Consider the following 14716-nt stretch of genomic DNA (forward strand, 5'->3'; position numbering starts at 1 on the left):
ACAAATATCAACACAGGTAATGTCACCTGTTGACTGGTTTTCAAAACATCATATTTTTAGAAGGTGGTAGTTAAAGGCCCTTAAAATGGGTTTAGTGAATCCAAAATTACCTATTTACCTGATAAATTAGTGATTAACAATAATAGTATTGTGAGCATCTCTGGTAAAAGACAAAACATTTCACTTGTTCACAAAAGACGGCCCTAAGTAACTTGTCACATAACTAATCACCAAGAAATACAGAGTCCATTGTAAACTTGTCTGATTTTACCTTCCATACTATATCTTTTTCATTGTTAAATATATCGTTAGAGAGCTCTTAAAATACAAATGTTTTCTGTTTAAATATTGCACAGTTATAAAGCGTGTACTTTGGTTTGTGAACGATAAGATAACAACCCATAAAGATAACCACTTCGAAAAACTTCTAGTTGGTGACCAGTATTATTCACGTTCAAACATAATATAGTCCTAAAAAAATTAAACCTTCCTTTTCTTCTGTATGAAAATGGGTTTCAAAGAATTTGTTCTTATTGGCTGTAACATTTTGATGTGGGTAAGTTTCTTACTTTGTTTGGGAAAAACGCATATTGTCTATTGAAAAGCTAAAATATTCGAAGTTCAAAATGGCGAGCACTCGTACCGCTGAATGCAATCTTATGTAGCTGATAGACGTCTACTGGTAGTATGCCTCTATATAGACGATAAATTGACTACTTAAAACAAAATCATTAAACCGTTTCAATCTTGGCTACTTACTAATTCAGATTTTTTGAAGATGTCTAATGTCTTACCTTCAATAATATTTAAAAAAATATATAAATGTTCGAACATTTCGGTACAGGAAGGCTGTAATGTGATTGATTAACCCACCTAAAATAGCTTAGCACTTGGCACGCTGTATTTCCTCGTCGTGTCTTTCTAAAATAGGTTTTTTTAAGAAATTAATTTTAATTATATATATATATTGTACACTATTGACTAATCTGTTTTTTAAAAGCTGTGACAACACATAAAACATTTCCCTGAAGTGAAAGTGGGTTTCATTTCACACAAAAGCTATGGTGTACCTTACAACTCTATTATCTTCCACCCTCATATACTCTCTCTTCTATACACGTATTTAAAAGAACAAATGAACATGCCTGCCACTGGAAAAAAAATAATGTGGTTGTTACCAATGTCTTGCACAAAAAACTGGAAAGTGTTTTAAATCCAAACAAATACAGAATTGTGTCTCAATTTACAGATTTCTTCAAATATGACAATGCTTAGATTCTAAAACTCTTTTTAACAACTGCTTCGAATTTTGTATTTTATCTCATAAACAACCAAGAGAAAATGTTACAATTTTACCCAAGAGAACAAAAAATTAAGAATATCAAATAACTATGAACTTCCTTTAATGGAGATACAATTAATATATTAATAAAACTACATATAGTAAGTTATTATTGTTATTGCTATTGTAGATGGTAGTGGAGCATTCTCGTGACAGTGGTTGAGCTCTTTGATTCCTTTAAAAGGAGAAATAACCTAATGCTATTGAATGTTGCTGCTATGTGTAAAGTATAGCGTAAACTATATGTTGAAGACTAGAAGCTATCCATAGTGCAACAGGCTAGCTTACGAGTAATCTTTGAAGTAAATTGATTTAAAGAACATGACTGATCTTACTTTTCTAGCACAATCACAAGGCGTAAGTGTGATTAAGGACCTTCTGAATGAGCTTAAACATGCAATATCCTTTATTTAGGTCCGCCAGTGGTAACGGTAAATTTAAGAACTTACAGGCCTGGCATAGCCAGGTGGGTTAAGGCATTCAACTCGTAATCCGAGAGTCGCGGGTTTGAATCCCCGTCACACCAAACATACTCGTCCTTTCAGCCGTAGGGGCTTAATATTGTCAATTGGGCTCAAAATTTAAGTTCTTCATAGACAATTAATCTTCAGTTGTGTAAGCTAAAATAAAAATATCATCATCATAACTTAACGATTATTTTAAAATAGTCTCATAAACGTAGAACAATTGAAATCTCTATTTAAAATGTTACAAATATAATTAACTTTTGTTTCTTTGAAGTTAAGCACAAAACAACACAATGGATATTTGTGATCTGCCAACCACGGGTATCGAAACCCGGATTCTAGCGTTGTAAGTGTACTGGGGGTATATAATTAGTTACCTTAAGTAGTTACGCTTCGATGAGACAAGTTTAAGGTATAGTAATGCACATGAACATTTTATCTTAAACAAGCACAACATACCAGTTTATCTGGTAATGTACAAGATAAAATTAAGAAATAAGAAGTACTAAAAGTATATAACTTTAAAAGAAGTTCTTGCTGTAATCACATACAAAAGGCGTTTATGATATCACATACTCCAAATAACTTCTTGAACGCGATTGAAAAATTGCAGTGTAGTCTATTGCAAAAAACATTCAGTCAACAACGTCTAAAACCAACTTACTATTCAGCATAAAAATACAAAATGGTTCGAGCACCACGGCAGGTCAATCTACCATTTACAATAAAAAATAACATTTCAACATCAAAGCCTTAGCCTTATTATAATGGTTACAAAAACTTCTTTCAAAACTATACCTTCAGCAATCGCTCTCTAAATTAATATTATTTTGTTTTGTTCTCTGCGATGTAATTTTAACAATATTTTTGATATACTTTATTTCACCGCTTGAATGTAGTAGTGTTGGTATTGTGATCAGTTGCACATAATGCTTCTTTGTTTTCGGTCGTTTTCTTTTATTCAGATAGTGATACGTTTATTTTATATTAGTGTTTAGAAGCAACAGAATAATGAGACTAAATTCACATGAGATGTCCATCAGGTAAATGTGTATGATAAACCCTCTGTATTCATCTTACAGCACTTTCATTTATGATTCCAGCAATGTTATTGATCTAAGCCTCATATCTCCAGCAAGATAGCTATTATACTGGAAAACTGCATTACCGTGTGGGTATTTGCAATAGGTAAATCGAATAATTGTCAAGTCTAACACAGCAGATGATCTGAAAAGGTGTCTATAGGCACAGCCACATCTTTTTATACCATAATGTATGAACACCTGGGACCGAACCTGCATTCTAGCATAATTTCTGACTTCTATAGCCTATCTATCCACCAGTTGTGTTTAAAAAGCAGCAGAACCAAAAGGATGCTTTTCCAGAGGAGTTTACCAAACCTAAGATTGGTTGGTTCACTCTTTGTCTGTTAAACAATGTTAGTCCTTGGCTGGTGTCTACTCTCAATCTTACAGATAGAAGCAAATTCCACCAGTGATGTTATTATATTACCATAAATAAAAGACCATGCTTTAAAAGTTGGGGTTTCTATTCACTTACTTGAGTACCTCCATTCCTTACTTGTTCAATATGCTTTATACCAGACTATATGTTCATAAACAAAATATAAAAATACTGATTTCTGCTTACCTGCAATAACATATCGGTTCCTATTTAAAACAACAAAACAGTTTGATAAAACATCCAGTGGTATTCTACAGAAATAGTTAAGAATCAATAAGTAAACCACCATCACATATATCAACTGGAGTAGGCTAGTGGGTGAATGAATTATAATGATGAAAGTAAAAGATCAGGCAAACAAGACTAAGGTGAAATAAGTATTAAAACACTGGACACGCGACAAAATAAATAAACGTTATTCTGCAAACGAAGCTTCAGTAGACATAAAATTCACATCTAATGTCGACCTGGAAACGACATACTACATTAAATGTCATGGTCTGTAAACAGCACCCAAGTCCTGTAAAACTATTATACAGGCAAATCAAAGTACACTAAATCATAAATAATTTTATCCAATTATAGCAGTTTCAACTAATTAAAATCTAATGATCACTTAAAAATTTTGTACTCTCACGTAAAATTTGGAAAACAGCCTGAGAGTTTGTCTTCAGGTTACTATAATCTTACAAATCAATGATACTGGAATGGTAATTTAAAAAGGTTGACAAGCTAGACAACCTAAAATCTGGTTATTGGCTATACAACTAAAATCCGGAATTTAACTTTTTTATTAATCTGAAAATGACCCAAGAATGTCGATACGTTGTTCCGTGTTTTATTTTAATTAAAGTTCTAATACCCATGCTAGCCGTCTTGAAAATACAGAATTTAACTTAGCTTGAATATAGCAAAGTCGAAGCTATAAAACGGTTGGTTTGATATCAAAGAAAGTAATAAAACTCTCATTTGTCACCATAATGCTCTGGTGACATCTACAGGTGAATCCTGGGAAAATCGAACAAATTACTTTCGCCATCTCATGGAGTCTATGATCTATTCCACTAAATGGCAGTTTAATTCGATATAAAAATATAAAATGAAATTAGTGAAGGTGAATTGTTATTTCAGTCTCGACTTTTGAAGCAAAATTCTGTTTAAAATCTCCTTAGCTGTAACTTGCTACACGGATTTGAAAGATAATTCATTTTAATGTTTTGTAAACAAGTATTTATTTTGATACAGGCTTTACGCAATATTAAATATAAATATCATATATTTCTAATACTTATCACCAGTTAAATCTGTTTTCATTAAATTACGTTCTTTATTTTTTTATGTTGTTCTGGTATGACATTAGCTGCTCGGTGCAGTGCTACTGGGATTAGGGATATGGATTGTGCTTGATCAAAAACAACTGGAGACAAACAACGATATACCAATTTCACATCTGACAAAAGCAGCCAGTATAATCATCTCTGCAGCTGTGTTCCTGCTTTTCATCAGTATCATTGGTTGTGTTGGATCATCTGGCAAGACATGGGCTCTAAAAATCGTAAGCTACCATGAATTTCTTTTTTTTTAAACTTCTAAGTAAAGGGTATTTTGAAATGTATTTCAAAATTGTACATTCAGTGAGCCAAAATGTGGTAATGCAGTTATTTCTGACTGTCTTAGTGTTGGTTTTTCAAGACGTATTTAGGAAACAATATGAGTGAAATATTTAGTTAAAACCTGAAAATATAAGAGAAAGTGAAATTCATATTCGCATTTATTTTATAACTTCACCTTGTAAATACTATCAAAATAAAACTAGACAAAAGTTAGAAAAAATAAGAAACATCCAAACATCATATTAGTTTACTACTAACAAAAACTGAACCAAACAAAAAATACTTATTACATTAAACAAGCTTGTTTATATGCTCTTTTCGCAATGCTCAAGTTAGATATCCTTATAGTATACTGCGCATGTTTGAAGTTTGCTTGAGTTTATACTGTGTCAGATAAATAATTGTACTTGGACTTTACTCCTAATAAGTAAATAGGCAACGATCCAGATAAATGTATACCTAGTAATACCTCTACACTTATCACCTGAATACGTAACTCTCCTATGATCATCAAATGCGAAATACATAACTAAAACTCAAAATATTAATATAACAAGTAAGAGTAAATGTAATTTAAGAAGTGATTCCTTAGTGTTTAGGGAAAACGATTTTTAAAGTTTTAATCTTTATCAAATATTGCTGAAGCACGTGAATAACTGAAGATAAACAAATTAGGCAACTATCGTAGATGTTAATATTTATTACTCAGGAATAATACAGTTATTAAAAAAGATGTATGCATAACTTTTTAAAACTTATTTCTTTGAGAAAAAACCGACCATTATTCTAAATGTCGTATTTAAAATAGAAATTATCATTTATACATTACATCATATAAATCATCTCTGCCCTTTTAGAATATTAATGTTTTCACTCATGTGAAAATTAAATTAAATAATTTTCCCAAAAATCATTACCACTGCCACCGTGCCTGTTTTCTTCTTGCCGTTTAAAGATATTGTGTTAAGGACAAGTCTGCTAAAGTGATTATCTTGTATACTAGACGTTTCCATCCTTTGAAATAACAAACTCTAAATTTTTGTGAAATAATTTTAACAAATTATAATAATAAAATATTATTTAAAGTTTGGAACAATTTGTTATTTTTTTCCATTCAAAAACTTCCTTAACTGACTTTTCTATTATATATTTACAGTTCTGTGTGGCTATGGTAATTCTTCTAGTTTTGGAACTCACTGTAGCAGGTCTAGTTTGGAAGTTTGGTACCGGTCAAAAGGTGAGAACATTAGTTCTAGAAACTTATTTGCATTCGAAATATTAGATAATGAACATCATCCTGTACATAAGAAAAAGAGTATTGTTATAATTATACATTTCACTCATCAAGTTTATCCTTCATAAATGCAACTCACTTAAAAGTTTTCTCCTTGTGGTGGGTACAGCACAAATAACCTACTATGCAGCTCGAAAGCTGAAATCAAATATACAAATTTTATTCATTTCAATTTGCGTATGTGTGTGTAAAAAACATGAAAGTTCAAGAAGTTTCAAAGCTCTAATTGTGGACTACAAAACTCACTAAATCACGTTTTTCCTTCGTTATCAGGAGTGTTTACTACTTTGTGTCGACGTGTGCGGCTACCATTCTTATTCATTCGATTCTTTTAAAAGTATATTTTATTAATTTTAAGTACAACATCAAGTAATATTAGTATTCGGTATGTCTTATTGGTTAGAGAGTTTGACTGTGCGTCCAAGTGTTCACGATTCGAGTTCCCTTTCAGCAAAGACATGTTTTGTACCTTAAGCTGTGAATGGATTATAAAAGTAATGGTCATATCTGACTAGCTGATTGTAGTTGTTGGTAAATGTTATTGACCAGCTGGCTTCCCTCTAGTCTTGCAGTTCAAAATTAGAAATGACTTAAATTGCTTCTCGTATTGTTTTGCGATAATTTTCAAGAGAATCAATTTTAAGGATAAAAATGTATTTTATTTATTTAACGAAAGATAAAACTCATAAACACAATCAATTATAACTCACAATTAATTCAGGAATTTGCTTTAAATGCTATGTTCTATCACATGCACTTTGAAAAAATTCTTTATAATAATAGTAATAGTTTAATTATGGAAAAGTAAAAACTATAACGACTTACTTAAATTACGAAAACAATGTTTTTCCAGCTCCAAGACATTTTTACTCAAGCTCTGGAGGAAGAAATCCCCCGTCGCATTGTCAGTGAATCATCCACTAGAACTATAGACTTGATTCAAATCAAAGTAAGTATTCTAAGTAAAAAAATAATGTTCCAGTCAGTTCGTGCATGTATGCGCACTAGTTCACATGGAAACCCAATATTCTTATTGTACAATGTAAAAGTGAAAGACATTTAACGTGGATTCTTTTTGAAATTCATTGGCCTTTGTGTAATGTTCAATGATAAAAACAACAAGTGTTTTTTTACATAATTTTAACAACAGTAAAACCTGATAAGACTGGAAAACAGTCTCATACACTCTACATGTTTAGATGTGTATTACTGCGTAATCCTCAGAATTGTAATGTTTGGGAAAATAATAAATTTTTACACCCTTAAAATATCACCAATTTATACATCAAAAACTTTCGCGCGATCTACTGAGAACATTTCCATCAGGCCCATCATCCTAATTTGATCATTTAAATTTACTATTTTATATTAATTATCTCAAAATGTTCAGGTTGTGCTGATATAACACTCTTTTCCCATTGAATTACATGTTTAGTTTCACTGAGGTGAAATAGTAATATTATTGTTTTTAACGTTTATTTTGCGCTAATTCATTTTTTCTTATTGTTCGTCTTACATAAACTTTTTGAAATTCACACGATATCTTATATATACCAAATGTTTCCATTAAATCAATTTTATCTTTAGTTGTATTAGGAATTTTACTACTTTTTTGTTTATCTTCTAATATGGGGGTATGGCAAAGTGGTATATCTGCATACTTACAACGCTAGAAACCGGGTTTCGATACCTGCAGAAGAGCACAGATAGTTCATTGTGGAGTTTTGTGCTTAACTTTAAAACAAACAAACAACTTATATATGGAAAGATTATTTATTTGTTTCTTATTTTTTTCATTATTTAATAAAATAAGCCAGGTATACGTTACAATAACATTTTTTTCACTAAATAGTTTTAACTTACTATTTTATCGCTGTTTCCAGTTTTGTAAGATCTTTGACAACAATATCTGGATTAAAACCCTTTCTAACTGTTGTGTGTTTAATTAATAATAACTCAATTCATTTTTCAATGTTCTATACCAAACACTTTTCGCGCAAGAAAATAAATAAAGTTTCAGATGATATACATATGCAATTTAGACCCATATACATAAACGAAATTTATAAAAAACAAAGGAACACGCAATTACAATTTATTTTTACAATTACTGACATCATGATTTTAAAAATTTATAACAACTATAAGTTTCAAACTATATAAATACAGGTACCTAAGCCCTTCAGTGACTCAGCGGTATGTCTGCGGACTTACAACACTAAAAACAGGGTTTCGATAACCGTGATGGGCAGAGCACAGATAGCCCATTGTGTAGCTTTGTGCTTAATTCAAAACAACAACAACAACAATAGGTACCTAAAAATGAACACATAGATCTAAAGTCATTTGTGTTAGTGGACCCGACGCCAATATTTTAGAGGAAAGAAAAATAAAAGTATTGATATCCTTAAGTGAGGAAAAAGAAAAAGAAGTGAAATAATGGGCAACTAACGAAGAGAGATGAGGTTTACACATAAAGAAGTGAAACAATGGGCAACAAACGAAGAGAGATGAGGTTTACACATAAAGAAATCATCGTCTTAAAAATTCAATCTTTCATAATGTGGCTTAGTAAAAGATAGCGATTGTTCACAAAGACAAATTGCTTATACAACAAGAAAACTATTTCAAAATTTGTCTTGTTAAAATGTATACACCACATACATATCACATTGCACTTCATAATGCCACGTATGTTTTAAAATATTTAGACTACATACGAATGCGGAAAATCGAGGATTATCCAATCTATACATATATATACTTTTTTCATAAACAGTGTTCCAGTACTCAAATAACTTTAGTAGACACATTGCATGCGAATATGTCATTTGTTTGTTTGCTGTTGTTTTTATAAGATACAGTTATAACAGTTATAGCTAGTTATTTAATGTAAAAATGACATGCATGAAATAACATAAAAATGTTATACGCAAATAACATAGAAATGTTATACGCAGTAACAAGTTGCAATGACCCCTATCACACCAAATATTCTCGCTCTTTTAGCTGTGGGGACGTTATAAAGGGACGGTGAATGTGTTGGTAAAAGGTAAAAATAGTTGGGTTTGGATGGTGATGACTAGCTGCCTTTCCTATAGTCTGTCACTTGTAAATTAAGGACGGCTAGTGCAGATAGCTCTCGCTAAGGTTTGCACGAATTTCAAAAATAAACAAATCAATTTCCATTGCATACATGTTCTTGTAATAAAATAGTTTGCAGTTGATGAAACTCGTAAGGAATTTTAAGTTGTGATTAATATTATCCTTTTTGTTTTAAATGTTTTTTTATAAAACGTATTCTGAAACACCGTAGTCCTGAATCATTAACTTTTGATCTCTTCCAATCTTAGGTTCCTTCATTTCTTCTTTGTTGTTTTTTTTTTGTGACATTCTTCAGTAGAGAAGAGCTAAAAGAACTACTTTTGAAAATTTGATACTGAACTACACTGCTGGTCAAAATCTTAAGGCCATTGAACATAAGGACAAAATATGCATTTTGCGTTATTAGACTCAACCACTTATTTGAGTAGAGCTTTCCTTTTTTTTTATTTTCATCTTTCGAAGAGTGGTTGAGCCTAACAACGCAAAATGCATATTTTGTCTTTATTGTTCATTGGCCTCAAGATTTTGGCCAGCAGTATTTGTAGTAAAACTGAATCTGACCTAAAGCGATGATACAATATCTTTAATTCTTGATGACAAGAAACCCACGAATATAGCTACAATATCTTTACTACAGAGAACAAGTTGTAAGAACTTTCTATATGCTATGTAATAGCTCACTTTTATTGAAGGATTTCCTGTGCAACAATATACATATTTTTTTGTTTTAGTTACAAAAGAAAAACACCATTAAGGAAAAGAATATATTCTTCTTTAAAATTAATGGGATATTTTGTTTGGATAAAACAAAGTTCTAAAATTTCTTTTTAAGTTTACTTACTGATTTGAAATCTTTCCTTCCTTTAAAAACTGTAACTTGTAATAAAGGTCTGAAAAGTACCTCGGTGGTCAGCACTAGGTATACCTATTCACATTGCTAAAATTAGAGGATTAGTTTTCAGCAGCAAACAGATTCCAGAGAGCCCATTATATAGCTTTGAGCTAAGAATTTAAATTTTAAATCTTTTACTAAGTTTTGACACTTAAATTTGTCGTTAAGTTATTGAAAATTCTCAATCTGTTTTGCGTGGACATTAATTTTCATCATATTCAGTTTTTAAAGAATTTTCTTTAAGGAAGGTCAAGCTAAACCTAACCAATATCATTATCCCACCGTTACAATTTATCATGTATAAAAATGCTAATATATTCTCTTCTTGCTCTTAACTGAAAGAATATATTTACTGCAAGTAACACTCGTCAGAGACATAGGTATAATTTTCAAGAAAAGATGTGAAGATCTTATATCATTAAGTTATTGGAGATCGAAATTTTGCATCCTCTGTTATTTTACATATTGAATAAGCTGAATTCTTATGGTTTAGTGGATTTTTATATTTCAGTTTGTCTTTATTGCATTAATGTTCCTCTATTCCAGTTGGTCCAAATGTATTCGTGTTTTTTGTATTCCAATCTTTTAGTATTTAGTTTTGTTTATTATTTCGATTGTTTCAGTTGGAATGTTGTGGAGCTACTTCTTCGCTGGATTATGCAGGAAAACTTAGCAACTATATCGAACTGCCAAATTCATGTCTCAATGAAACCACATTGCAGCCTCATAAAGAGGTAGGTATCTTATGGTAGTGAAAAAAAGAAAGGAAGAAAAACAATGAGTTTTTGGTTTAAAAACTTGTAATGTGTATCTTTTATCTGGTACCTGAAGCTGTATGTTTTACAATATTCTTTCCTTTATGACTTGGCCAGGCATGGCCAAGCGAGTAAGGCGTGCGACTCGTAATCCGGGGTTCGCGCCCGCGTCGCGCTAAACATGCTCGCCCTCCCAGCCGTGGGGACGTATAATGTGACGATCAATCCCACTTTTCGTTGGTAAAAGAGTAGCCCAAGAGTTGGCGGTGGGTGGTGATGACTAGCTGCCTTCTCTCTAGTCTTACACTGCTAAATTAGGGACGGCTAGCACAGATAGCCCTCGAGTAGCTTTGTGCGAAATTCCAAAAAAACAAAACAAACCTTTATGACTTGCATTTAGGTTATTGATAAAAGAAACTATGAATTTCTACTTTTTATGTTTAAAGTATTAAAGTATCTATATTGGATTGGACTTATGACTATTTCATTTTTCAACACTACAAACTTTACTAGTAGTGACATAACATACTTGCGTTACCTTAATAGCGGAAACGCTCGTCATGTTTCACAAAACCCCCATGTATCAAACAAGCATATCCGATGTATCTGTTTACTTCTACAACTTCTCAAAAGGGATTTTTACCCTAAAACAAAACCCATTAGAACACCTTACAGTAATACCGGAGTAGGTGATGGAATAAAGAAGGATTTTTTAATGAATATGCGAATTATTACAAAACAAATCGGGTTGTATAAAATATATTTGTAATTGGACATCTTCTCATGTTCACAGCTGCTCTTTTAAATTTGGGGCTTTTTTATTGTATGAGAAAGGTAACGATCATCTGTATGAACAAAATGCCTTATGTTGAAATCTTTTCCAGGGTTGCGGTGAGAAGCTATCTAAATATTTATCACAAAAAGCAGCTATTCTTGGAGGGTTTGCAGTTTTCATCATTATCGTTCAGGTAAGAATAAGTAATCAAATAAGATGCAAAAATTTAGATTGTAAGAATAAGGAATGAAATCATTGGTTTTATAAGATGAAAATATTTCTTCTGTAAGAATGACAAATCAAATGATTTGTATTAGAAGGAGCTAAAATATCTTGCATAAGAATATTGAATTGAATCATTAGCGTCATAAGAGTGATAAACTATTGGTAGAATAATATTAAATAATCAAAAATGGACGTGTTAATGGTTTAACATCGAATAACGTGTAGCTTTTCGCAATATTTTATATAGCGTTTGTAGGTGTTGTTGATTTGTATTTAAATGTAGCTTGTTTTCAGTTGTGATATGTATTAGGTTTAATAAGCTTATTTTAGATTAATAATGTTATTTTCAGATTCTGGCCTTGGTTCTTTCCATTCTGCTTATACAAGAACATCGTGAAGAGGTTCCACCTGTACGAGACTATTCACAAAATAAATCTTCGGACAATAAAGTTCCAACCAAAGCAGATTACTAACAGATATAAAACAAAAAGAACAAGACATCATCCTTGATTTCACGAGAGTGAATCTCTGTGTTATCATGTGTATTATAATATTTCACATTACCTGGCTTTAGTTTTTTTTTTCATTTTGTCTCTTATTTTTGCCTAATTGGATTTATATTTGATATTATAAAACATTTTCATGGTAAAGTTACTATAGTGTAGTGGTTTAAAGTTATAATAAGCTATATGTACCAATCATTTATTTTTTAAAATGATTTTTTAATATTCGGAAGTCCGAAAATCTAGAAATAAAACACTAAAAAGCTTTGATGAAAAAAATATGCTTACTTGTATCCTGCTAAGCATGTGTTTGTTTTGTTCAAATTATAAGAAGGTATTATCGTCGTAGTTTTAGTTACATTTGAGTTCCATTTTAAAAACTGAAACTTATACTGTTTAAGAATGTCATGTTCGACCTAAGTAAACTAAATTAAAGTAAGTCACATGAAGGCTTAAATGCATTATTGTATATATACACATATATATAGGACTCATTTGTTTGAATGCATTATTGATTTATCGTGTAACAAACAAAATTCGGACTTCAAGTTATTTGTTTATGTTCTTCATGACCTGAAGATCAGAATTAAAAATGTTAATAATATTATGATAATTAACTGAATCTAGATTTTTTGATGCACTTATATACTTTATAATAATATTCATTGAACAGTGACTGAGCACTCAAAATATATCATAAAAATAATGCTCACCAAAAATGTAAAGTGTTCTTTGATAGATTGTTTAGGCAGAATATTCATGATGAAACTTTGTAGAATGGACGGTAACTGTCTGTTGTGGAGACACAAATGTAGAGGACGACGTTTCGAAAGTCTTCCTCTACACTTGTGTTTCCACAACAGGCAGTTGCCGTTCATTCTACAAAGTTTCATCATATATGAAGTGATTTATCATAGTAATTTAATAACTATTAGTGAAATATTCAGTTTAATTTTTTATGCTTATGCTGCATTGTCGTAGAGAAAATCATTTGGATATTTTCCAATTACACCCATTTCATGTTTCAGGAATAAATCCAGGGAATGGGAGTGAAAGCTCAACATTCCCTTTGTGAGATACTCAAATGTTTAGTAGTTAAATGACTATGTTAATTTTAGATAACGTTACTGAAGATAAAAATGGAAATTATACAAATTCTAAGCTTAACTACTGTTGTGGAAATATTTGTTATAGAAGTTTCCTTTTGCCCATTTGTAGCTATTTTTCCCATGTAAGTTTAATCAAAATACTGTAGCTTTACTTGAATAACGATGGCTTTTGTGTTTGATTTGTTTGTTTTTACTTCAATTTTGCTTATTCAAGTTATGCATTAAAAAATCTCTAAATATAAGAAAAACATTTTCCAAGTAGAGCAGTTAAAATGAAGACGGCTTGTTTAAACAAATAATTTGAGTTTTTCTATGGGTTGATGTCGTACTCAGAATCTTTTCACAACGTTAAAACCTTTAACAAATATAGGAATAACAATACTGACATGATAACCGGTCGCGAGATAAAATGACTACTTAAATACACATACTGAGTTCAGTCTGTCTTTTTATTATCAACTAAGGAGAAAACTCGTGTTTCGCGTATAAAACAATTTTTGTTGTGTTATTTTGCATTTTAATGCACATATTTCATAAAATATAAAATTGGTGCCATGTATGTAACATAGTTAAAACTTAAGACTAATCAAGTTTGAGGGGTGTACCTGTTACTGCAAGGTTAAATCGAAGTGGGTTAAGTCTGTTTCACTACGTGTAAAATCTACCAAACACCACAAAGTGCAAAAGATGCTTTGACCGGAATTATCTGACCAAAAGTGACAAAATGACAAATCTAGTAAGAGGTACTAGATCTTATGGCACTTTCAAAACATGGGTATCGGAGACAAGTATTAAAATTTAGTGATGTTGTTCCTAGGTCCCTATTAAAAGACATGGTGATACAGTACTTTAATTGTCTATAAATAAATGACGAAATATACACACGAAACTTCAACATATGAACACTGCTGGCTGAGATAGGACTCTGAAGGATGGCAGGTCCTTTCTACAATTTTTTTTTCCCTTTGGAATGTATAATACTATCTACACCCACCTCTCCCTTACGCAGCACTTCTACACATCTGATTTCATTTCTATATAAATAAATAAAACGTAGAAATTTCCCTCTATAATATGGTGACGTTGTTCCTAATTTTCCATTTTTAGTTTCTTTCCTGCCAACTTTCATGAAGTTTGAAATATTCTCACGTACACACACATACGTTGCTCCT

General features: G+C 31.3%; 1 protein-coding gene across 1 annotated transcript; it reads left to right on the forward strand.

Moving 5' to 3' along the window:
- Positions 1-395: 395 nt before the first annotated feature.
- LOC143253036 (leukocyte surface antigen CD53-like) lies at positions 396-13721 on the forward strand. Its single transcript, XM_076506125.1, has 7 exons — positions 396-556; positions 4634-4828; positions 6043-6123; positions 7034-7129; positions 10801-10911; positions 11817-11900; positions 12283-13721. The coding sequence occupies exons 1-7, from the start codon at positions 503-505 to the stop codon at positions 12403-12405; spliced, it is 744 nt and encodes a 247-aa protein (XP_076362240.1). The 5' UTR covers positions 396-502; the 3' UTR covers positions 12406-13721.
- Positions 13722-14716: the final 995 nt, after the last annotated feature.

Source organism: Tachypleus tridentatus, chromosome 6 (assembly GCF_004210375.1).
Source record: "Tachypleus tridentatus isolate NWPU-2018 chromosome 6, ASM421037v1, whole genome shotgun sequence".
Taxonomy (NCBI): Eukaryota; Metazoa; Arthropoda; class Merostomata; order Xiphosura; family Limulidae; genus Tachypleus; species Tachypleus tridentatus.

What these genes read in the sequence shown, in the direction of transcription:
- LOC143253036 (XM_076506125.1), top strand. Translation starts at nt 503, where the DNA reads ATGAAAATGGGTTTCAAAGAATTTGTTCTTATTGGCTGTAACATTTTG. An exon ending in AGTTTGGTACCGGTCAAAAG is followed by an intron (nt 6,124 to 7,033) that starts GTGAGAACATTA and finishes ATGTTTTTCCAG; the next exon opens with CTCCAAGACATTTTTACTCA. An exon ending in TTTTCATCATTATCGTTCAG is followed by an intron (nt 11,901 to 12,282) that starts GTAAGAATAAGT and finishes TGTTATTTTCAG; the next exon opens with ATTCTGGCCTTGGTTCTTTC.